Below are 23,976 nucleotides of genomic sequence, written 5' to 3' on the forward strand. Positions count from 1 at the left end.
CATCACAGAGAGACTCACAACTTCCTTGTAAGGTAGCAAAACATTTAGCTTAAGTGAAAACATGACACTTTTCACATTAAGAAACTATTTCTCAATGTATACATTAGTGGAATTCAAATGGTACATTTGCATCAGTTGAAACATTCATTTTCTTGCAAAGTGCATACCAACTGTACACATTTGAAGTATAATTATCATTGGAACATATCTACTAAGTGAACATTGCACTTTACTCATACCTTTAAGCAAAATATAACTCTACCAGCTCTCTGATCAGCACACATGTACAAACATAGTCTAATTTTACAAAATACACTTTGAAAATGAAGAAAAATAAAACTAAAATATAGCTGCGAGCAGCGATTACGGGCCCAAGTCTTTGGCCCTTCATCGCTGCTCGCAGCTATATTTTAGCTCTTCGTGGATTACATGAATAGCCAAAATGCACAGATCCGTGTGAGGATTTTTAGTTGAAAACAGTGTCGTGCAAAACAGTCAAGAATGTCGCATTTACGAGAAATAATCTGTTTTTGTGAGAGATAGTCGCAATGAGTTCAACGGGTTTCAATACAATTCACTCATTCAGTCAGTCACACAAACTCTCCAAGAACAGTTGTTAGACATATCACCACCTTTATTTAGGGTCATGTACAGCAGATGGTTCTCTTGCAGTGTCACAGGGCTCCTCTAAAATGAGCTGTGACCACATCGAAACTGATGGAATCTCATTACAATCATAATTGTATGACAATTTTAGTGCAACAACAGACATGTAACATGCCTAATGCAGTAAAGATGTTGGTTGTACAAGACCATACAAAAACAACCTTGTGTGTTTTGTTTGTTTGTTAGATATATCTATGGCAAAAGTGAGTTTGCATTTGTCCCCATAACTTTGTCAGCAAGGACAGAAGAAAGATGCCATGGAAAAGCAAAAAAGCAAGAAAACAAAAATCTCAACAGTAAGTCAAAAGGAAACGAAAAGCAAATCAGCTCAGATCAGATCACAGAAAGGAAATAAAAGACAAAATCCAAAGTCTAGGATTCATAGTAAAATCCAGTGCAAACTATGTCTTTTCTGCAAGTTGTATGCCAACTACAAACTAAAGAAAGTGATAAAAGCAAGAGATTATATATTGATACCTAGCCTATGTCTACACAATAGCTACACAATGTCCCTGAACAATAGGGTCTGCACAGTACTAGAAGAAATTAATTGTAGAAATTTCAAGTTGGAAGGTTTTCCAAATACAAACAGCAAGTCCACACCAATGAACTTTCATATTGCTCAGATTTAGTCTCTCTATAAAGCTGAAGATAGCTGTACTTTTTCCTTTTTGCAGTTGGTAACATTTTATAAGAACTTTCATTAATTAATCATTAACAAACAATATATAATGCTTAACGGATAATTTGTTTATATATATATATATATATATATATATATATATATATATATATATATATACACACACACACACACACTCACCTAAAGGATTATTAAAGGAACACCATACTAATACTGTGTTTGACCACCTTTCGCCTTCAGAACTGTCTTAATTCTACGTGGCATTGATTCAACAAGGTGCTGAAAGCATTCTTTAGAAATGTTGGCCCATATTGATAGGATAGCATCTTGCAGTTGATGGAGATTTGTGGGATGTACATCCAAGGCACGAAGCTCCCGTTCCACCACATCCCAAAGATGCTCTATTGGGTTGAGATCTGGTGACTGTGGGGGCCATTTTAGTACGGTGAACTCATTGTCATGTTCAAGAAATCAATTTGAAATGATTCAAGCTTTGTGACATTATCCTGCTGGAAGTAGCCATCAGAGGATGGGTACATGGTGGCCATAAAGGGATGTACATGGTCAGAAACAATGCTCAGGTAGGCCATGGCATTTAAATTGGCACTAAGGGGCCTAAAGTGTGCCAAAAAACATCCCCCACACCATTACACCACCACCACCAGCCTGCACAGTGGTAACAAGGTATAACGCCAGGTTTACGCCAAATTCTGACTCTACCCTCTGAATGTCTCAACAGAAATTAGGCGTGGGAATCTCTAGGCACCTCACGATTTGATTAGTTTACGATTCAGAGGGTTGCGATTATCGATTATCTGAATCTTTGTTTGCGTGTGTGTTCGTGTGACTATAAATACTTTGCTTTAAAAATAAAAAGTAATGACCCATAAATAATTAACGCACAGTATATTTTATTAACATTGCAAAGAACTAACAGGAAAACAAATGTGTGCCTGCACTTACAACATACTTGTTGTAAATGAATAATATAACAACGACCGGTACAGCCAAGTGTTTTTCCTCCTCTGGGTGGAAACGTGCCACATGGCTTCTCATATTTGTCATTTTTACGAAATATTTTAGTTTTATTCTACAAAGTTTACAACTAATGTGGCTCTTGTCCATCTCCTTTCCCCCTTATATTTCCACACATCAGCTTTTAACAAGGGTGTTTGGATTTCACGCTCAGCCATTGCATCTATTATGTGCACGCCACAGGCGATCCAGGCACTGCATTTCTGCGCTTCAGAGTTCTGTCTTTTGCATTCCGTCAATCTTACGTTATTATAAATGTATATCTAACAAAAAATGTGTTATCGTGAATCGATTCAGAATCGTCCACTTCCGCATCGCGATGTGTATCTACGAATCGATTTTCCCCCCACCCCTAACAGAAATCGAGACTCAGACCAGGCAACATTTTTCCAGTCTTCAACTGTCCAATTTTGGTGAGCTCTTGCAAATTGTAGCCTCTTTTTCCTATTTGTAGTGGAGATGAGTGGTACCCGGTGGGGTCTTCTGCTTTTGAAGCCTATCCGCCTCAAGGTTGTGTGTGTTGTGGCTTCACAAATGCTTTGCTGCATTCCTTGCTTGTAACGAGTGGTTATTAGTCAAAGTTGCTCTTCTATCAGCTTGAATCAGTCGGCCTATTCTCCTCTGACCTCTAGCATCAACAAGCCATTTTCGCCCACAGGACTGCCGCATACTGGATGATTTTTTCTCTTTTCACACCATTCTTTGTAAACCCTAGAAATGGTTGTGCATGAAAATCCCAGTAACTGAGACCAGCCCGTCTGGCACCAACAACCATGCCACGCTCAAAATTGCTTAAATCACCTTTCTTTCCCATTCTGACATTCAGTTTGGTCTTCAGGACATTGTCTTGACCAGGACATCACCCCTAAATGCATTAAAGCAACTGCCATGTGATTGGTTGATTACATAATTACATTAATGAGAAATTGAACAGGTGTTCCTAATAACAATTCAGGCGAGTGTGTGTGTGTGTATATATATATATATATATATATACTGTATATATATATATATATATAGCTAGAAATATGAGAAGATGTGTTTGTTAATGTTTACAATTAAAAATTACAATTAAACACTATATGATGATTGACAGACCATGGTTTAATGTAAATTGAAATGCTTACAAAACTGAGATTCATATGATCATGCACTGTAAATTTAAAATCATTGTGAAAAAAAAAAGTACAATATAAGAATGACTGGTCCCACTTAACATTAGGTGTCTTTATTATGTACTAACGTTAAAAAAAAAATAGGTCCGATTAGTAATAATTTGTTACATTTACATAGTGCCTTTCTAGGTACGCACAGCACTCTACACATGGAAGGGGGAATCTCCTCAACCACCGCCAATGTGCAGCATCCACCTGGATGATGCGCCAGAACGCCCACCACACACCAGCTAACTGGTTGAGAGGAGACAGGGTGATGAAGCCAATCAGTATATTTGGGGATGATCCCCATGATCGACAGAGGCCACAGGGCAAATTTGGACAGGATGCCGGGGTTCAACCCCTACTCTTTTTCTAAAGGACATCCTGGGATTTTTAATGACCACAGAGAGTCAGGACCTCGGTTTAACGTCTCATCCGAAGGACATAGAAATGTGTTTGTACAATGCATGGTGTATTGTAAAACACTTTTTACATGGGTAGGGTAGGTTTATGGGTAGGTTTAAGGGTTGGTCAAGGGGTCAATTTGATTACTTTAAGGGAGCGCTGTTCAAACTGTTTGAATCACATTGTTTTGATAAATGAACGGTTAAGTGAACAATTAAATACTTTCTTAAAAAAAAATTTTCCTGTTGATGTATGATTCAAGGAATTTCATATATTAAATGGTGAGGTAATGAAAACCTGGTAATGAAAACCTGTTATTGTTGTCTTTAGGGAGCATTTAGCATTCATGGACCTCAAATATGGCTTATTATTTAAAACATGTAAGTAGTAGCAACGTTACATGGCCTCTAGCTCTAATGTTTGTTAACAGATAAATGTGTGCTGTTATTAGGTGCATATCCAAGTGTTTGTGCTGTGTGTGGATGCTTAAGTATAACTTCAAATACTCTGTCATTTTTGGTCATACAGATAAAATTAACATATCATCTGAACTACTACTTTTATTTGTGTAAACTCACAATAACAACAAAATGTTGTGCTTTTGTAAAATAAAGTAAACAAACAGGATACACTTTCTGCCACCTTCACCGCCTTCTACAGGCGTCCCAAAAATGAACCGAAACTTGGCGTATAGGCTACTTGCCTTTTAATGCATCTATAGAAAGCTTGAAATGTCTACTTTTAAATTAACCAATTCAAATTGAAAACAACATTCTCTCTGAAGATGTAATCCGTATGGAAGCTTAATAAGTGCTCTTGAACGTGGAATAGGATATATTACGCTTATATATATATTAAAAAGACTAAAACATTTTTTCCACAACATTTGTAAAATGTAAAAAAGTGCATTAGGTAATAAATTAACTGAAGTTTAATGACATTTGCTAGCATTTAAATGTACATTAACAACTAAGCTTTTAATCGTATAACATGTTAAATCATTTTTAGATTTTTAAAAAGAGCATGTTCATGTGAATGACATTTGCAAGCATTTTTAATTTACGCAAAATTATATGGTAATCATTATGTAATGTTTATTAGTTCAGTTCAAGTTCATTAGTAAACGTTAGCAGGCACATTATCTTATACGATTTATTAATGGAGCTTTTAATTGTTGAAAACCATCTGTCAAAATCATTTGTAGATTTTTAAAAAGTTCATGATCATATGAATTGAAGGTTTAATGACATTTGTAATAATAACAATTTGCATTAAATAATGATCTGCTAACCACTATGTAATGTTTAATAACATTACATAAACAAGCACATCATCTCATATTTCTAACTATATGAATAATATTAACTTATCTGTTAAGCATTATATAATATATTTTTTTATGATTTATTAATGAAAGAGATTATAAAGTGTTACCCAAATGTCAATTCCGAAGCACCAAAGTATTTATTTGTTTTGTTTTTTTTAAATCTGACACTGGTCAAAAAAAAAAAAAAGGAATGACATTTATTTTTGTGTAGTGCAGTTCACTTAAGGAATTATCACTCTTATACAGTTACCTGATATGTGATAAGAGAAGAGAGTGTATTATTAACTGACAGTTAACTAATAAAACCAATGCAGGTTTAAGACAATTTCAGCCTAGGACACTTCAGGCAAAACAAAAAGAGAACCAAAGAAATTGACCTGCTTCGTACGATCACTGCTGATGATGTGAACAGAGATTCATCTTTTTGTTTGTCCTGTCTTCTGTCAAATGTTAAATAAAAAAACATAAATCAAGCATATGTCTGTTAGGCACTCATGACGTGATAATAAAATGAGTGCGTGAGATAATAAAAATAATGAGTGCTTGCATTTCCCTCACATCCACCTCTGGATTTAGGCTTAACATTGCACAATATCATGTAAAAAAAAAAAAAAAAAATATTTGGAGATTAAACATCTAGACTTTTCTGTTTTGCATCAATTCAAGCTTCATTGCATATAGATTTCTTTGCCAGATTTCTTGCGCTAGCAAAGTAAATGTCAATTTAAATCAGTAATGCCGAATTAATTAATTCATCTATTCACCCACTTGACCAGTCCTTACAGGTCGGGGCAAAATAAATTATCCGTACAGGAAGAAAGCACCGAAACTTAAGACATGGTGTAGCACACTTACATATGATTAAAGCTTATCATCCACAGTGTTTTAAAAGCCTCAAATGGTTCTATCAAAATGTAAACCCCACTTATCTAAACCAGTCAGGTAACTGGAGCTTCCATACTTAAAATCATTGAGTTTTAAACTTGTTTATATATATATATATATATATATATATATATATATATATAATTAGCTTACTGTTGAAATGTAGCACCAATAATTTTTCATGGCAAGGTTTGGGTCTCTAGATTCTATGGTGCACTTAAGAGACAGTCAAGAGAGAGAGAAAAAAAAAAAAAACAGACATAAATGAAAAAAATACCCCCAGACCAGAGGCTGACCAATCGCTGTAATTCCCCTGGGAAGAAAAAGTGCAGTCACAGTTATCTCCAGGACCTAGGGTAGAAAAACCCTGTCTCCCAATCTTCCTCGGCCACAGCTAGTGGGGCGACTCCAGCATCTCCATTAGGAAAGTGTCAATGGGGGTGTCTCCAATCAGTTTAAAGAAGAAAAGGTGCTCCAGACACTTAAGGCCAATGGAACGCAACGCAGGAAGCCGGAGGAGGAGCTTGGCAAACCTGTGAGTAAGCAAGCGGGCAGATTTTTGGGGGCATCTCCCATACTCTAACAACCAGGAGCACAGTAAAATATGACTGTTCATGAGTTTTATGAACGACAGTGTGAACTACGCTTGTGGATTTCACATAGTCAATCATAAAAGAGGTCATTTACATGTACTAGTTTAAAAGGCACAACATCCGTTTAGTTAGAGGGTCAGTGAAAAGGTGAGCAAAGACTGAATTGTGCCTGAAATAGCATAATTTATTTGTATGCACAATATAAATGTCATTTTTCAGAGCATCAGCACCTGCTTAAACTGGATTGGAGGTGTCTAGAGAATAAAACTATGTTTTGGTGATGAAATACTGATTATGCTATTGGTGAATTCGCCCCATGTCAGCACAGAACACTCACCTCCCCTGCTGATCTGGATACTTCTGCTTGCAATAGGACTCCAGGGACGCGTATACTTTCTCTCTGAGAAGCTCCACCTCACTGCTGCTGGTCAGACCTTTGGCATCTAAGAAATATTGGAAATATTCAGCATACACTTTAGAGTTTTTCTCCAGTTTTGATGTCAAAGGCTAGCCTGGGTTTCCCCATGCTGCCCTGCCGCAGCACGATTTTATTTGCGCTGCTAGGCAGTCTGGATACCGTTAACCAAATTTTCCCCTGAAATGGGGAACCCATCACAGAACGGGGAGGGAGCACAAGCGCATTTGATAGACGTACAGGCGCATTTGATAGACATTCGTAGCACCCAATAATATGGCTCTGGGCATTCGCAAACCACGCCTCAAATACGTGAAAATGAACATGTGGTTTCCAGACCACGTTTCATTTTTAATGATACGTGGTCTGGCGTTAGCCAGGCTAGTCAAAGGCATGCCCAATATACAGTTTCACACCAAAGTGAGTACATCTCATTTCAGCAAAGTTTTTAGTATATATTCTCAAGGGATAATACTATAGAAATTAAACTTTTTTTAGAGTAGTCAATGTGCTGCTTGTAGTGTATACGTACTTTCCTCTGAAAATAACTAACATTATTGTCAAAATAGCTGGCAACAGCTATAGTCTTGTTTTTTTTTTTTTTTTGCCAAAATGTTAAGGTGTTGAAAAGCACTATGAAATCATGGTAAAATCTAGATATCAGGTTTGGCTTAAAGGTCAAGTATGTAATATTTGTTGTTAAAATACATTCTCTTTACCCAGTTTGTTGGTCACTGACTACTATGCCATTCATGGGTTTATTTCCCACAAAATTGTAAACATTGAGCGTTCCAGGCACCATTTAAACATTGAGAGCAGTCTGCTCAGTTTCTGTTTCATCAGCTCAACCTATAGAAAGAGTCTGGGGACTGGCTACTGTAGCAGAGGCTGAGGGCGTTTAGCTTGTGTGGGACCATGGCTGACGCATTACATGGGGAAATAAATTTACTTTCAGGTACAGGAGTAAAAGCTAAAATTCACTGCATTTAGACCTCAAAAAATTAAACAGGTCATTAACACGGCAAAGGAAATGGGGCATTACGAAGCTACGCACTGAACACAATGGAATACCATACAGCATCAACATGCACCTTAACCTGATAAAAGAACATAGTTTGAGGAATTTACATGACTTTACATGTTTTCAGGTAATCAAAGATATAATTAATCTAAAAATGGAAAAATTCTGGTGTGGTTTACTCTTCCTCCAAACCAGATGTTATTCCAAACCGAATGGTTTGATATTTAGGAGAATGTAAATTTATTTTGAAGAATTTTTAACCTTTTTTGTCCATACAATGAAATTCACTGGTGTCCAAAATAACATTGGACCACATTGACTTTCACTGTACGGAAAAAAAACAAAACAAAAAAAAAACATTGGACAATTTTTTTTTTACCAATATCTTATTTTGTGTTCCACAGAAGAAAAAAAGGTCAAACAGGTTTAGAACAACAATAGGGTGAGTAAATGATGACTATAAACTACCCCTTAATTTTTTTTTACAATCAATCAACAAAGAGTAACAAAGAAATAAGACAAATTGAGAAATATACCATCCATTGAAATGTTATTGACATTTTTCTTTAAATAGGTTCTAGAGGAAGAAACACATCTACCAAAAATGCATACCTGGGTTAAACAGAACTATGGCACGCAGACAGCCAAGTTCAGTTTTGTCCATTTGCATATCACGCATCTTACAGACCAACTCAGTCAGAACCCTGCAGATGTGTAAGAAATGAGAAAAATAACCATACAATGAGGTCTAAATCACCTGAAAGGCGGAATTACTGGTACACAGACATTAGGTAAATATAAGTGAAAAAGATGTTAGGCATTACCTGTCGAATAAGGCTCCCACCTCTGCACTGTGTGCACTCTCCCTGTACAGACATTATGAACATTAATCCTCTAAAAATACTACATTATTAAACAGATGTAAAACACAGTGTTCAGTGTGACCTGTCAAAAAAGGCCTCCACTCCCAGGTTGTGAGTGCTGTCTCTGGGCACATGTAGACCTGTGGCCAACAGAATCTCATCCTTCACGCTGATGGAGCGGTGAGAGAAGGCTGCGATCAAGAGCTCATTCCATCCTGTTATAAAAATATCACAGACATATAGTAAAACACTTTCCATGTACATTAAGATATGTATGCCGTTAACATAACTCATCCAAGCGCTCTATTTTTTCATCTGCTCCTTTTTTTTTCCTTTTTGTCAGTGCATTGCATCTTGCTGTTTTTAGGATCTTGTGCCATGAGTGTTGCATTTTAAGACAAACATACTGTACGTAACTATTAAATCACTGGATCTATTCCCTTTAGCTATTCTCCATCTATCCATCCTGTGTAAACATCTTTCTCTTCAGAATGCGGAGTAATTTTTTACATATATTAATATTTCAGATATTAGCTGCAACTCAAAATGAGTGTGAGAATGTCTGACGCTCGTACCAGCCCTGAGCAGAATGACTTGGTCATCCAGGGGCAGCTCAGAGAAGTGAGGGATTCTCTTGGCCCACTCCACCAGAGTGAACAGCTGTTTGTCTGCAGCCTGGCAGATGTTAGTGACTGGATCATTGGACTGGAGAACAGAGAAGTCAGTGGAGGAGAGAGTTAGAGCAAATGGACAACATAAAGGGAACTTGTGAACTGATAAACATCTGAGGACCTCTCAATCAGTCTGTGTGGGGATATTCAACTCCAAACTCTAAGAATTCAAAGACATTTTACGAGAAAGATAATAATCTCTAAACCAGCTCTGGGAATACCAGCATTTAAACAGCTTTAAATAAGGGATTTTTCACCCAGCAGGAAACTGACAACAGTTGACAACAATCAATGCTTGGCATAACTTTGCAAATACATTTATGAAACCTTTTTACCAGCTTCTGCATCTTCCATTTCGAGGTGACTGCTGACACTGAACATGTTTACATGAATAAGCTGATAGCTCCCAAAAATAAGAATACTGAAATAACCCATTGTACGGGTTTACATGCAAACCAATAACCCAGAAAGTAAACCATCTTTACAAGACTTAACAAAGAAAATTAGGTTATTCCCCAGTAGTGAAATCAAAATGATGTGGTGGTGGACGAAGTAGACAAATGTACTTGAAGTACATTTCAAATTAAAAAAGTACAGCTCAAATTAAAAGCATTTTTTTCATTTTCAGTTTTACTTGAGTAAAAGTACTTCATTTTTGAATGTACTCAAGTATATTAAAACTAAAAAGTACTGATCGATGAACTATTCTTTACTATTTGTTTAACTTCAACTAAAATATACATTTAAATTACTGATAATTCAACTCTGAATATAGGCCTAGTATTTTATTTTTAAAAGAGAAAAACTAAATATGTGTTGTCGCTAAATATGTTGCTACAAATACAATACAATGTATAGACTTCACATGGGGCAAAATATGTTCACATTTTAAGATGAACAGTATGCAGATTTACTAGTTTTATATCATTTGGAACAGCTATAGCAGCAGGGAAGATGCATGAACAATAATTTAACAAGTCCCTGTAAAGGCAATTCTAAAAAACCATTATAAAATGTTACAAATCTATTGCTAAAAAGACTGTGAACTGTGAAGTACTGAATTGTTGACTGTTAAACAGTTTTTCACCATTGCCATTTCACAGATTTTTTGGGCGGGGCTAAAACAGGGCTCGCTGACACACTGGAGCCCCTGAGCTCGTGGACACGGCCCTACTTGATGATGGACTGAGGCTGGCCTCTCCCCTAACAATAGAGCACATTCGCATGATCACTTCACTGCTCAATCGTGAGTTACTGTCAGTACTATTAGTACCTACATTTTGCTAGCTACTATGCCTTCAACATGGAAATGCGTAGGCTACAACCTGGATCATAGACTGTGAAAAAAGATGGACGACACCCCTTCGCTGTGCGGCATGCATGACCTGGATGCGATCCTGTACAAAACAGATCGCTGTCTTCATTTAAATTTCCGAAAAACGATCACATCAAGAAGAGGTGGATACATTTTTTGAAGAGCCAACCTTGATGGAGAGCTGAGGATCACCGCCTCTGTAGTGATCATTTTACATGGGATAGTTTTAGAAACTTTCGTCGGAGACAACTGGAATTCACTGGTGAATGGGGCCAAACCAACCTTCTCCCGCCTCGGCCTTCATCTCCCCGCCCAGAAAGCAGTATCACCTAATATCACCCTCAGCAGCTTTCCCGCAAGTGGGCGTGGTTTCAGCGCAGCCAGCGAACATGCCCCCAGCGTTTGAGAGCAGATTTTTTTCAAGATTTTGATAGCTTATTTTATGTACTTGCCGGCTTTTTTATCATTCAAATTTGGCTGGGTGGCTAATAACACATTTTTTTCTGTGGTGTGACAACCTCAGAACACATACTTAATTTTGTGTTATTTTACCAAAAATTGTCATACAGATGGTGACACAAAAATGCAGACAAGCATTTCAATGGCTTTTAACAACTCACCCTTCACAGCAAATTCACTACACAAATAACTGACAGTCATGACCTAAATGTGATTTCATTTACAATAATCAAAACAAAAGTTCGGCATTAGTAACTTACTTTTTGCAGCATCCATATCGAACACGTTCAAGCCATATCCCAATTCTTGGCTCATTTTAACCGGATCACTGAATCAGTGAGTTGTTGACTCGAGAACCACTGTAATCGGATCAGTCCAATTCACAAAGGAATCGTTCAGTGAACCAATTCACAAGGTCCAGAGGGTGGAATCAGCTCGTTCATGAATCTGACATTTTTATCTCATCTCAGAGAGGGTGGCTGTCGGTGATTTCTTCCATTCAAAATAATGAGGAATCTGACTCAATAATATTCTATTTGTTATGCAGGTTGTGCTGTTAAATTAAGCACTAACTCCCCCAAACAATAATGGGAGACTAGTACAGACCCCTATTCTCAGCTCTTGCAGTTTCTGCAAATGTAGCTAGTATCTTGGCTGTTCCACTTCTACTTCAGCTGCACGAGATGAGAAGACATTTTTTCATTTTTTGGGGTCAAGAAAGAGTCGGAGTAGATAATATAATTTCACTCTGACTGGATGTGCTTAAATTTGCAGCAAGGATCCTTTCCTGTTACATGGTAAGACATGCACACTTGAATAAGCTGGCAGAACATTGTTGGCTTGTTAAACAATCGTTTAAGAATGTGCATCTAAACATGCTCTATGCAACATTGGGGGCAAGAGCAAAAAAACACTTTTCATTGAAAAAGTTTGTTTTCAATGAAATGAAAGTTTGAATGAAAAATGAAAATTGCTGGCTATGCTGGATAAAAAAAAATAAAAAATATTAATCTATATTACTTAAAATGCAATTACATAAAAACATATTATTATTATTATCATTATTTTCTTTCTTTAAATAATTAAATAGTTCATTCAATTGGTGTTATATGCTGTGTTATAATAACTAAACATTGTTTAACATTTTAAATAATAATTATTATATAAATTGAACAGGACTGTTTGTGATGGTGTTTCATACCTATACATCACAACTGCTTTCTCAGACTGGAATGTTCAGGTGTGATTTTGTCAAAGGTTTAATAGACACAGGCGAATCTCTGTCATTTAGGAATGAGTTCGCCATATTTTAACGATTAATCATGCATATCTGGTATTATAAAATTACACATTATACTATTCCGCTAATATAAGTACATCTGCACCCTTCAACAATGTGCTTATTTCCCATTTCTCCTGAAAAAAGTTGCCAGGTTCTTTAGTTATGTTATTTGTTCTGTAAACTTTCCAAACAAATAGCGTAATAGACAGCTATCAGTGGCATGTAAGTACACTCACTGAACCAGTGGCATCAGAGTGCAGGTTTGTTCTGTGCTCTACCACTGTCTCGGCCTCCAGGATCTTCTCCACGGGCATTTCCTCATTGGCTGCACTGCTGAATTCATAGTCTCCATCCCGCTCCTTATTCTTCTGACGCTCATCCTGAACAGCTGGTGCAGAACATAAGATGAGATACTTGTAAATGTCAAGGAATCAGCCAGGCCATCTGTACCACACCACTGAGTGGTTCAAGTTCTAGCCTGGAAACCGAAAGATGCAATTCAAAAACAACCATTGTGTCCCTAAGCAAGACACTTAATGTCAGATTGCTGTAGGTAGACTGTCCCTGTATTAAGTGTACTGTAAAGCCAGGTTCAGACTACAGGCCTGATTTTAGCACGATTCTTTTGACAGAGTGTCGTGGTGATTCGTAAACGACAATGAGTGTCAGGACGCAAGAATCAATAATTTTATCTCCTATAGCGTGTCATGTTCAATGACAATCGATGCCGTGTCTCCGACGCTTCAGGACATCCGACAAAAAGACATGAATGTGCATCGTGTAGTCCATGACATGACAAAAAAAATTGCTGCACGAAAAATTGCTGCAAAAGGTGCTTTCCAACTGGTTTTATCGTAGTTTTTGCCCAAGTTCGTTTTATATTATATTATTATTACACTAATAATACAATGGCTGAGGAAGTGATGGCTTGTGTGACTGTTGTAATAAATCTCCCTATATGTTTTGTCCTGGGCCCGAAATGTTACACGTGGTGAGCAACAATTAAAATTGCTAAGGAGCATTTTCTGGAGTTCATTGTTTACTTTTGCAACTACTTGTCTGCCCAGCACCCAAGTTTTATGGTTCTGGATGTGCGCGTGTTGCACCTTTTGAACTCTATGGCATTCACTGTAGAAAATATTCTACAAGTGTGCAACACATTGAATGAAGTCACATACTGATTTGCAGATTTCTCTGTGACTTCACATATTTTGATACAGGTGTTTGAATGCGTTTTGCACCATATTCACTGCAGCAATAAATGTTTTAAAAGTTTCTTAATTTGTTATTTGTAGAAGAGAATTTGTGCACCTGCAATAAAAAAAAAATGAGGTGTAACTGTTGTGTTGTGTTTGTGGAAGATAAAAATTTCAAATTTACTGATACACATGTGTGGCTATTCTCTACAACTACACATTCCATGTATGAGAGCTGCACACAGGCGTTTTGCAGCAAAAATTCTTTCATAAATTTCACCTCATCCATTCTCCATCTACAGTACCTAAATATTACTAAACAGACAGCTGATGTATTAGTTCACACTACAGGAGATATGTTTAAGTGGGAGACTGACAGGTACCCACCCTCTCTTTTCATTCCCATGGCCAGGCACTTCTGATAGCGGCAGTACTGGCAGCGATTGCGCTGACGTTTATCGACCAGACACTCCTTGTTGTCCCTGCAGGTGTAGCTCAGGTCCTTCCTGACCGTGCGCTTGAAGAAACCCTTGCAGCCTTCGCAGCTGTACACGCCATAATGCTTCCCTGCACACACAAACCATGTTCACATTACCTTTTTTTAAACATTCACTGTAAACAAAATCCTCTTTCCAAGGATGCTTTAGAGTCAATGACAAAAAAGAAAGTTCACAGCAAAATCTTTCCAACATTTAGTTTAAAACAAATTACATATTTTTAGTAATGTACTCTTTGTTTTAAAAATAAACTTTTATACCATTTTCAAGAAAGCTTCATGACTGCAAAAATGATGTGTGGTTTAACCATCAATTAATATATTTTATATAACTTCGTCTTGAATAGATGTGAGTGTAAAGGTCTTAATCATTGTTTTCAAATTCAATTTCAAAAGCTGATATATATATATATATATATATATATATATATATATATCAGCTTTTGAAATTGAATTTGAAAACAATGATTAAGATATATATATATATATATATATATATATATATATATATATATATATATATATACAGCATAATTCTTTTCTGTAAGGAGTGATATGCTCACACAAAAATCGCTGCAAAAGATGCTTTCTAACAGGTTTTATCGTAGTTTTTGTCCAACTCTTGACTTGAACAAAAAAATATGATAAGACCTGTTGGTAAGCATCTTTTGCAAGCGATTTTTGTGTGAGCAAATCAGTGAACACCCCAGACCACTCAGTGAGTTTAACGCATTGTAAACTAAAGTTTAATGCGTTTTATGAAGGATTGTTCCAGTGCACCTATGCAACCTTTGTGGAGGTGGGGGGATGCAACCACAGAAACCTTGGGCTAGCAGCATGTGTCCAAATTTCAATCTTAGCTGTTCTATTTCATCAAAAACAATCTTAAAACAGGGCTTTAAGTGTAAAATACCGAACTTGTCCTACCCAATCCTGTCCCTAACCTTACTTGTATCCACCTCAATAGATGCAAACGTGTTTTGCAATACAACATGAACACAACAAGTACAGTGTATCTAACAATTTTGTTGATTTAATTGTACATTGTGGTTAAAAATACCTCAAATAAACTGTTCCTGTTTTCTTTTCAAGAATTCCTTCTTAAATGTCATTCAAGAATATATTTATTCTTGAATATCATTTTAATGAGGCTTTTATTTTCTTGATTCTTTAAGGTATCAAGACAGACTTCATGCCCCACAAAAAAAATCAAAATTAATTTTAATTAACAAAATTAAAAACAGCATGGTCAAACCTAAATATCGGTATCGGTTGACTTCTACCATTGGAATTCAGCCAAAGCGCACACTTGTTAGTTGGGTTTTATCCGATACCAGTACCTACTCGGTATTTTTTAAACTGTTCCGGTGCCTAAACGGTTCTTGAAACAGTACTTAAGAAAACAAAACCGCACACACTTTGTCAAAAAAAAATAATACCGCTTTATTTACAGGGCCAAACTGGACACAAAATTAACTTACAATATAAATACAAGTAACATATGGTAATAATAAATAAACCAATATAAAATAAAAGTTCATATTTACATAATATCAAATAAAACAATATTATATCAAACAATGTAATTATACTGGAGATTAATAAAGACTACTACCATGTATAAAATGGACATGGCTACAGGTTCCCACGTTTTGTCTGCTTTAACTAGTCATGTAAGTTATCTTGTCATTTACTAGTTCAGCTTTTAGCCAGTTTGATATTTCGTTTCCACTGCCGCAGCTAATGTTGGTTAAAATTTTGGTCCATCACTAATAGAAAGCCAATCTGAAAGTTCTATGTTCTATATGCAAGTATCAATACATACCGGAGGAGCGGTCCCCACAAATGGCGCACATCCGTTTCTGGGACAGCATTGGCCCAGAGCCACTGACAGATTTCAAGCCAAAGGGGGGTTTCACATCATCAGAGCTGCTGACAGCATGTAACCCAGACACAGACATTGAGGAGTTTATCTGCAAGAGATAAATAAACAAGAAGTGATTAGACAAAAAAGTCATCAGGAACACAACAAAAGACTAGCAATATGGTACTTCTATCATATGGCAGGGCTCCAGACTACGATCAAATAGTTACATTTTGCGACCAAAATTTCAGAGTGTGTTTCAAGTGCGAACAGTAATTTTTTTTTTTTTTTTTTACACGTTAAATGTCATGTTAAACATGGAAGGGGCTTATAAATAAATCCGGAATGTGTGGCAGGCCAATGAGTGTGAGAATAATAGGGAATGGCCACTGTAAGTGGCTTATTTGTGGAGGGGGAGGGTCCTAGAGATAATTGAGCGTGCGTTTAAACCAACTATTGACTTGTTCTTCCGACCTGCGGCTAGTGTGCCAGTTAAAGGACAAGTACAGTATTTTACAATTAAAGCCCTGTTTTAAGATCGATTCTGATGAAATAGAATGGTTAAGATTGTTTACTACTTTAGTTTACAAAAACGTGAAAACTCACCGAGTCTGGGGTGTTCACTGATATGCTCAAACAAAAATTGCTGCAAAAGATGCTTTCCAGCAGGTTTTATCATATTTTTTGTACAACTCCATGGACTTGTATTGTATGTTCTGTGGTGTATGTAGGGCCCTATGAAATCCGTTTTATTTTTTCCCAAATTCTGTTTTTTCCGTTTTAATTTTTGGGAATTAGGTTTTTTTTTAGTTTATTTTAGTTGTAAAAAATAGTATGCTTTTAAAGTTAATGTATGTATTAAAATGTATTAAAAATACAAATAAATTAGGAATGACCTTAAATTTATTGAGGTAATACAGACATTTACTCAGTAGCCTTTTCAGGACAAATACTGCATGATGCAACCTAACACTGCACTCTTCAAGTAACAACAAAGTATGGTTATGAGCTTTAAACTGTCCAGTAATATAAATTATATTCATTTATAAGTTTAAATAAAGTCACACTCCGTCTCTCACGGAGTTCGCTTCACTTTTGTCCAGTTCGGCGCCTCATAGACAGACGTGGTGTGCACGTCGTGTGTGTGTGTGTGAGAGACGCGTGAGTGAGAGAGAGACGGAGGGAGAGCGGAGAAATACAACTGAAAGAATACGCTGCGTGTTTTAAATAGTGTTAAAAACCGAAACGCAGTATGTGGCGGCGAATTAGTCAATGTGTGGGAAACACTGCATAAGTCACGTGCAAACTGCTCGGCACTGACGGCTTATAGCATCGAGTTTCTTAACTTTTTGCCGACGAAAGGAGAGCTGTGGCGAGCCACTTCGCCATGCTTTCATTGTTTTGATTTCGTCATTGGAGCTGAAATGACGGGTTGAGGGGTTTGTGTCGCCCAGATTTGCTTCCCCCGGTCGGCATTTCCACCAGACATGCGTTCATCTTCCACACAAAAACAGAATTTCAAACCAAATATGTAAAAATCCATGAAATTCCGTGTTAACACTAGATTCTAGGGATGCACCGAAATGAAAATTCTTGGCCGAAACCGAAAACCGAAAAAGAGGAAACCAAGGCCGAAAACCGAAAAACCGAAAGAAATTATGCCAATTATTAGTATCATTGCATTTATGGCTATGACTGTGTACAAACGTTACTAAAATCAAGGCATTGCAATTGCATAAATTAGGCCTAATATAAAATTTTCAAAGAATAAATCAATTACAAATTATGCAAATATTTATTTAGCACAATGTACAGTATAAAATAAAATTCAAAGTAAAATGTTTTTGACCCCACTCATGTGTACATTAAATAATAATCTAATGGTCTGCAGAAAGGTTTTAAAATTAAATGTTCTCTCATAAAAACAAAGCCGAGTGCGAACTTCTTCTCATCACACCAGCACCCTTTGCACGTCTAAATTAGTTTCTTACATTTTAAAAATTTAGCATACAATAGCATAAAAAGCCTTTTTAAATGAACAAAGGTCCATGATTAATACAAATGTACATGAAACTTAACGAAACATGTTTAGTGAATGTAGAAAATATTTCTATACATACATGTTCCCATATATATTTTTTTGTAATGTCACACAAGTAATAATCTCAGAGTTTACTGGGTTTTACATGATTATTCTTCTTCTCACCGATTCCTAATGGTTAGAGGACAGTTACTTGAGTCGTCCCCTGTCGTTTCAAGGAATAGTACGACGGAGAGCGGGTCCAGTATAAACGCCTCGACCGTTTGGAGCGTTGTGCGCGCTGTCTGAGGAGACTCGCGCATACTTTCGCCTACCTCCGCAGCGCGAGTCTCCAACGTTTATACTTGACCCGCTCGCATCCGGAGTCGTTGTCATGGCGGCGCGCATTGTTTAGAGCAGATCTAGGTGGATAAACTTCCGTCTCCTCGCGGGTTCAGATTCACTGAAATACGTCCGCACCGCAAACATGTTGCTTCAGACAAGCACGTGCAGGTCGTGGTTTCTGTTTGCGTCATCACAACATTTCGGCCGTATTGTTTCGGTGATAAAAGTCTTTCGGCCGAAAACCGAAAATGCACTTTTGGGCCATTTTCGGCCGAAAATTTTCGGTAGCCGAATATTCGGTGCATCTAGGGCTGCCCCCAAATAGTCGACTAAATGTTAGTCGATATGAGGAGGGCTTGGTCGAATACATTTTCATTAGTCGGTTAGTCGCAAAAAAAAAAATATTACTTGAAAAAATTACGCAATCAGGGGCTGCGCAGTCAGTGTATGACATGACATCAAAGCAACCAGAGATCAACGAGATCTCGTGCCTCGCGGTATACCAAAACGCACTTGTGGGAGAGGTATCGGAAAATATCGCAACCAACAAGCTGTTGTCTTAGACCCACGTTTAAAGAGCTTGTCATTCTTTGACCAACACGAACGAGAAGATGCGTACTCCACAGTGTCGGATATCTGACAGAAATTTTATCTACAGAAGCTGCGCGCCAGAAAGTGATCATGACAGTATTAGCCTTGCGGAGGGTGAGCTCGAAACCGAATAAGGAAAATTGATGAGGAAGAGCATGCAGAAGAGAAGGATGAACTTAAAATGTACTTGGCAGATAAATCAAAGGTTGATTCGGGACCATTGGCATGGTGGCAAAAAAATTAACATCGATATTCAAAGCTCGCTAAAGCAGCTAAACGCCTCCACATCCACTCCATCAGAGCGCATCTTTTCAAAGGCCGGCTTCATTGTGAACATGTCGAGAAGCTCCCTTCTTCCCAACAATGTGGACAAGCTGGTGTTCCTCTCACATAATATGAAAAAAATTAAATCGAATTGAAAGCTTAGGTAAGAATAATTAATTTCATTTTTGAAGTGTTTCTGTTTGCGATCCGTTAGGCTATATAAAAAACAAAACAAAAAAACGGATATTTTTATAACGGTTAGGCTATACAAATAAATAAATACTATTTTTGTTTATTCGTTTTTATATAATGCAGAAGTCGTTTTTTATTCTAAGAAAAATTAGTCTGATGTTTGCAATTTGTTGTTTCAGGTTAAGACTCGTCCATCGTCTTAAATGGCAGTTTGCGGCTTTGCTCTGATATTTTTGTCCTTTAAATTAGCATATTTGTTCCACATTTTTTTTTAAATATAGCCTAGTTGTTCTAAACAATTTAATCAAATACTTAGGCTGTTGATTTGTTTGCCGCCTTCTTTTTTATTCGCAATATAAGTTTTGGCGTTCTGCGATATGCCATGTGCATTTATTAAATTGTTCGTTTATTAATTTTCCTTTTGAACAATATAAAAAAATATATTCATTTAATTTTCCACTGTTTTATACCAAACAGTGTTTTTGCTACAGTATATTTTTTGCCTTGTTTTGTACTAGGCCTAAGTTACTAATAAGTTTATTTAATTTATTTTAAAGAACGAAATTTATTTTATTTTATTCAAAACTGTTTTCTTTTTCCATTTAACTGTTACAGTTTGTATTTTTGATAATAAATTATTAAAATGCACACTTGCACAGGCAGTCTGATTGCTGTTTTTTTATTCTACAATAACGTGTCGTAAGCGTTGTATACTTTAAACGCTTTACTATTCTGTTTTAAGCGCTTAATTTTCAGTTTGAACGTGCTAATATCATGCTTTAGCATTTTCTGTCATATGGAAGTGTTAAACTTCAACTTTGGACTATTCCTTTCCTTAAATACGCAAGCTTTTATATTAATATCATAAATGAACGATTATTCGACTAATCGCTAAAATGCAGGAGTGTTAGTCGACTAGGAATATCTTTAGCCCTAGGTGCATCCCTACTAGATTCCGCGTTAATTGGCCAATTCCGCGATTCTGTCCGCGATTTCGTTATCGTGGAAATCATAGGGCCCTATGTATGGTATTACTCCGCCGCCGGAAACAGAAATGGGGTTGTTTGTATTCTTTCTGTAGTCTTATGCAGTCGTGGTATCGTAGGCTACACTAAGTGGTTTGCTTGCAATTGGCAAAGGTGCATTATCGCCACCAATTGGGATGGAGTGTCTATTATTCAAGCTCTCAACGAAAGAATCTATGGTTGTGAGGCATTCGGAAAAATGGGTCTAAACTGTTGGAAAGCATCTTTTGCAGAGATTTTTGTGTGCGCACCTAAACTGAACTGCAGACGTGAACTGCATCAGTGTTTAAACTAAACTCATTTAAGCTTGGTCAATGTAAACATTCAAGATCAAGATGCAAGAGAGAACTCACATCTAAAAGATTTGTGCACGCATGTGTGTGCGTACATGCCCGTGTGTGTCTCTGTGTGTGTATGTGTAGGCTACTCATCTCAGACAGCACGCAAATATAGTTCTCTTTCAAGTCTTGCACTTGAATGGACAAATTCACGCAAAATGTATGTCAACATGTCCGTCTAGAAAAGTATCCTAGCAGACATAGTCTGTTATGCCTCCAGTGAACTTATATGATCAAGAAATACACTCACAGTATCAGTGTAGGCCTACTGAATCAGCTCTGAATTGAATAGCTTTTATAACTTTAAGGATTAATCTTTAATTTATACAGTCAAATATGAAATGTTATTTTACATTTGATAATTTTATCCAATTTCTGAACCTGAAAAACTAATGACCTACCTCAAAAGTATAGTTTATTTTATTAGCATCTTTGCTCTATTGTATTTATTTGTGGTTAGATTTTTTGCTTCTTAATTTTATTTGACAGTAGTCTTTTTTTCCCCTGAACATAGCACATGCCAAGTCCGTGAACCTAAAACTGTGATACAAACTGAACCGTGAGCTATTTAAAACATTGCAGCCCTAGTACAGTGTCGCAGTCAGATGATGATTCGGAGTAAGAGGTTTGCATGGCGAAAAAGGCCGAACTCCAAGAATTCAGCTGGTTGAGGTAGTACTGTAAGGAGCAATGCCACTGCCGGTTGCGTTTTGAAGAAAAGAGGTTGTAATGTTAAATCAGAGCACAAAGGCATTGTAATTTCTGCATCTAGTATCAAAGTATTTATTAGTAATACATTGGAAATTATTAGAAATATGAATATTTGATTAGTATTTGTATGTTGATTTACGGTGTGTGTGCTCCTAAATTTTCTGGTTGTGCCCCAAAAAAGTTCAGTTGTGCTCCTAGTAAAAAAAATTAGTCTGGAGCCCTGTATGGAGAAAAATGTGTGGCTCACTTGAGAGTTGGTGATGGGTCCATAGCCGACGGATGGGGTGCCGGGAACGCCGGGAGAGCCGATGGACGAGCTGACGGCTGACAGTGGCGAATCTATGGAGCTGACAGGGCTACTGACGGCAGAAGTGGAGGGCAGTAAGGAGTTCATAGATGCACACTAGACTGGCCAACAGAGAGGACACTGTTGATCTTTGATAATCTACTAAAAGAAGAGATTGACAACAATGAACTTAAAGACCGGATACACTGAATGTGATGGAAGAGTTCTGTCATTCATGGATATGTCATTAGTCAAGTCCCAACATGGTCATTTCAATGACGAATGGACAAGAAATCAAAGCTGGTGCCATAATCACAATATCTACCATTTTCAAATGTTTTTCCTATTGAATATCTCAGGAAATATGGAAAACATTTTATAATGTCTCAGATTACTTTAGGAAAGAAACTGGGGCGTTGTGTCTGCTGTTTACTGCTCTATTAATCCTGCAGCAGATTAGGCCAATGTCTATGGCTGTCTGCATAAACTAAGAAGCAGCATAGCTAGACAGCATATTGGACAATAATGGGTGAGTTCTAACATTATAATATCAGTAATGTTATATGATGCCCTACAATGCAGTCTAGGTAGGTAGCTCACTAGAATCAAAACTTTGAACACGCCCATATCTCCCAAAATGTTGTCTAGGTAGGCAGCTCGCTAGGTTTTGGGATGCAGCCTAAATCTGTTCTGTAATCACCCCCACTAAAACTGACACTATCAGCGCTAATGTCTGCCAACTCCTTTTATAAATGATAATGAATGGCTAAGAGCAAAAAAATGGTTATATGCCCATTTTAACACTATAATAGGCGTTATTTTGCTGCTCCTGGCAGCATTTGGATTATTTATTGTGTAGCACGCAGCACTGAGTGAGCGCAGCTAATAACGGCTAACGGGCTGTTTATGATTAAAAGAAAAGCATTTGGTCCACCCTTTTCATATTCGATAAACCCTGTTTAAAACGCATAAATTATACCGTTTACAAATAATTCTAATTTTGTGCTGCATACAAACCCTTGTACTAAAACACAAATTGCGAGAGAAAATAATACGACAAGCCCGTGTTAGCTTAGCTTAGCCTAGCTCGCCCAACTGTTTGTTTGATTTTCCGAAATATTTAAAGAAGTTTGTAGAGTTTATATGCGCATATGTACTCATTCTCACCAAAGAAACGCCGAATCCTCCAACAGCAACGATTCGTGTCCTTTAAAGCATCGTTTCATCTATATTTTACAGTTTACGCCATAAATGTTTGCATCCAGACAAATACCTTGCAAGTCAAGCCTCCTAGTGGACACCGAGGCTATTTCACATTAGAAATATATGCAGGCAAATAAATAAATAAATAAACAAATAAAAAAAAAAATATATATATATACACACTGAGAACTACATGTTCTTTTGGATGTTAAATGTGTTATTTAGTCTGAACCATAGGTCTGAACAGTTATTTGGAATCAAATATTTAGGGATAAAAAAAAGTCACATATTTTATAAAATTTCTCAACTTCATATGGCCATTTGGTAATTGCCTGGTTTCACAGACAAGGCTTAAACCTAGTCCCTGACTAATATGCATGTTTGAGCTGTTTTGACTGAAAGCAACTTGACATATTTTAAGATGACATTGTTTTGTCTCAAGATGCCATTGTTTTGTCTGCAAATCTCAATCAACCACTAAACTAGGTAGCAGGTATCTGTAGGTATTGATAGCACCAACGTTAAAGGGATAGTGCACTAAAAAAAACACCCTGATGTGGTTCCAAGTAGAGCTCCATGATTTGGGGATAAAATCGAATTTGTATTATTTTATATAAAATATTATTTGGGATTTGGGATTTGCCTTGCATTTATAGTAGATTTGCCGTTTTTGTTTGCACAGTTTGGTCGAATTATTATCATTGTTAT

At 36.9% G+C, this 23,976-nt stretch overlaps 1 protein-coding gene across 2 annotated transcripts; it reads right to left on the reverse strand.

Annotated features, from left to right (window-relative positions):
* Nucleotides 1-608: 608 nt before the first annotated feature.
* Nucleotides 609-23,370, reverse strand: rxrbb (retinoid x receptor, beta b). Of its 2 annotated transcripts, none has more exons than XM_039674756.2 (11): nucleotides 23,233-23,370; nucleotides 22,027-22,227; nucleotides 16,255-16,402; nucleotides 14,321-14,500; nucleotides 12,974-13,125; nucleotides 9,586-9,715; nucleotides 9,093-9,225; nucleotides 8,972-9,013; nucleotides 8,760-8,851; nucleotides 7,049-7,154; nucleotides 609-6,651 (listed from the first exon to the last, which is right to left on the reverse strand). In XM_039674756.2, exons 2-11 carry the CDS (start codon nucleotides 22,171-22,173, stop codon nucleotides 6,513-6,515), a joined length of 1,269 nt encoding a protein of 422 aa, XP_039530690.1. In that variant the 5' UTR covers nucleotides 22,174-22,227; nucleotides 23,233-23,370; the 3' UTR covers nucleotides 609-6,512. The 2 variants fall into 2 exon arrangements, with proteins under 2 accessions (XP_039530690.1, XP_039530691.1); XM_039674757.2 differs by having other exon boundaries at nucleotides 22,027-22,224; nucleotides 23,233-23,364.
* Between the last annotated feature and the right edge of the window lie 606 nt (nucleotides 23,371-23,976).

This window comes from Pimephales promelas, chromosome 12 (assembly GCF_988280905.1).
Source record: "Pimephales promelas chromosome 12, fPimPro1.hap1.1, whole genome shotgun sequence".
NCBI lineage: Eukaryota > Metazoa > Chordata > Actinopteri > Cypriniformes > Leuciscidae > Pimephales > Pimephales promelas.

Coding starts and splice junctions, on each gene's coding strand:
- rxrbb (XM_039674756.2), bottom strand. CDS start 22,173: ATGAACTCCTTACTGCCCTCCACTTCTGCCGTCAGTAGCCCTGTCAGC. Junction 13,126..14,320: donor CATGGGAATGAAAAGAGAGG/GTGGGTACCTGT, acceptor GTTCTGCACCAG/CTGTTCAGGATGAGCGTCAG. Junction 8,852..8,971: donor GTGGGAGCCTTATTCGACAG/GTAATGCCTAAC, acceptor ACACATCTGCAG/GGTTCTGACTGAGTTGGTCT.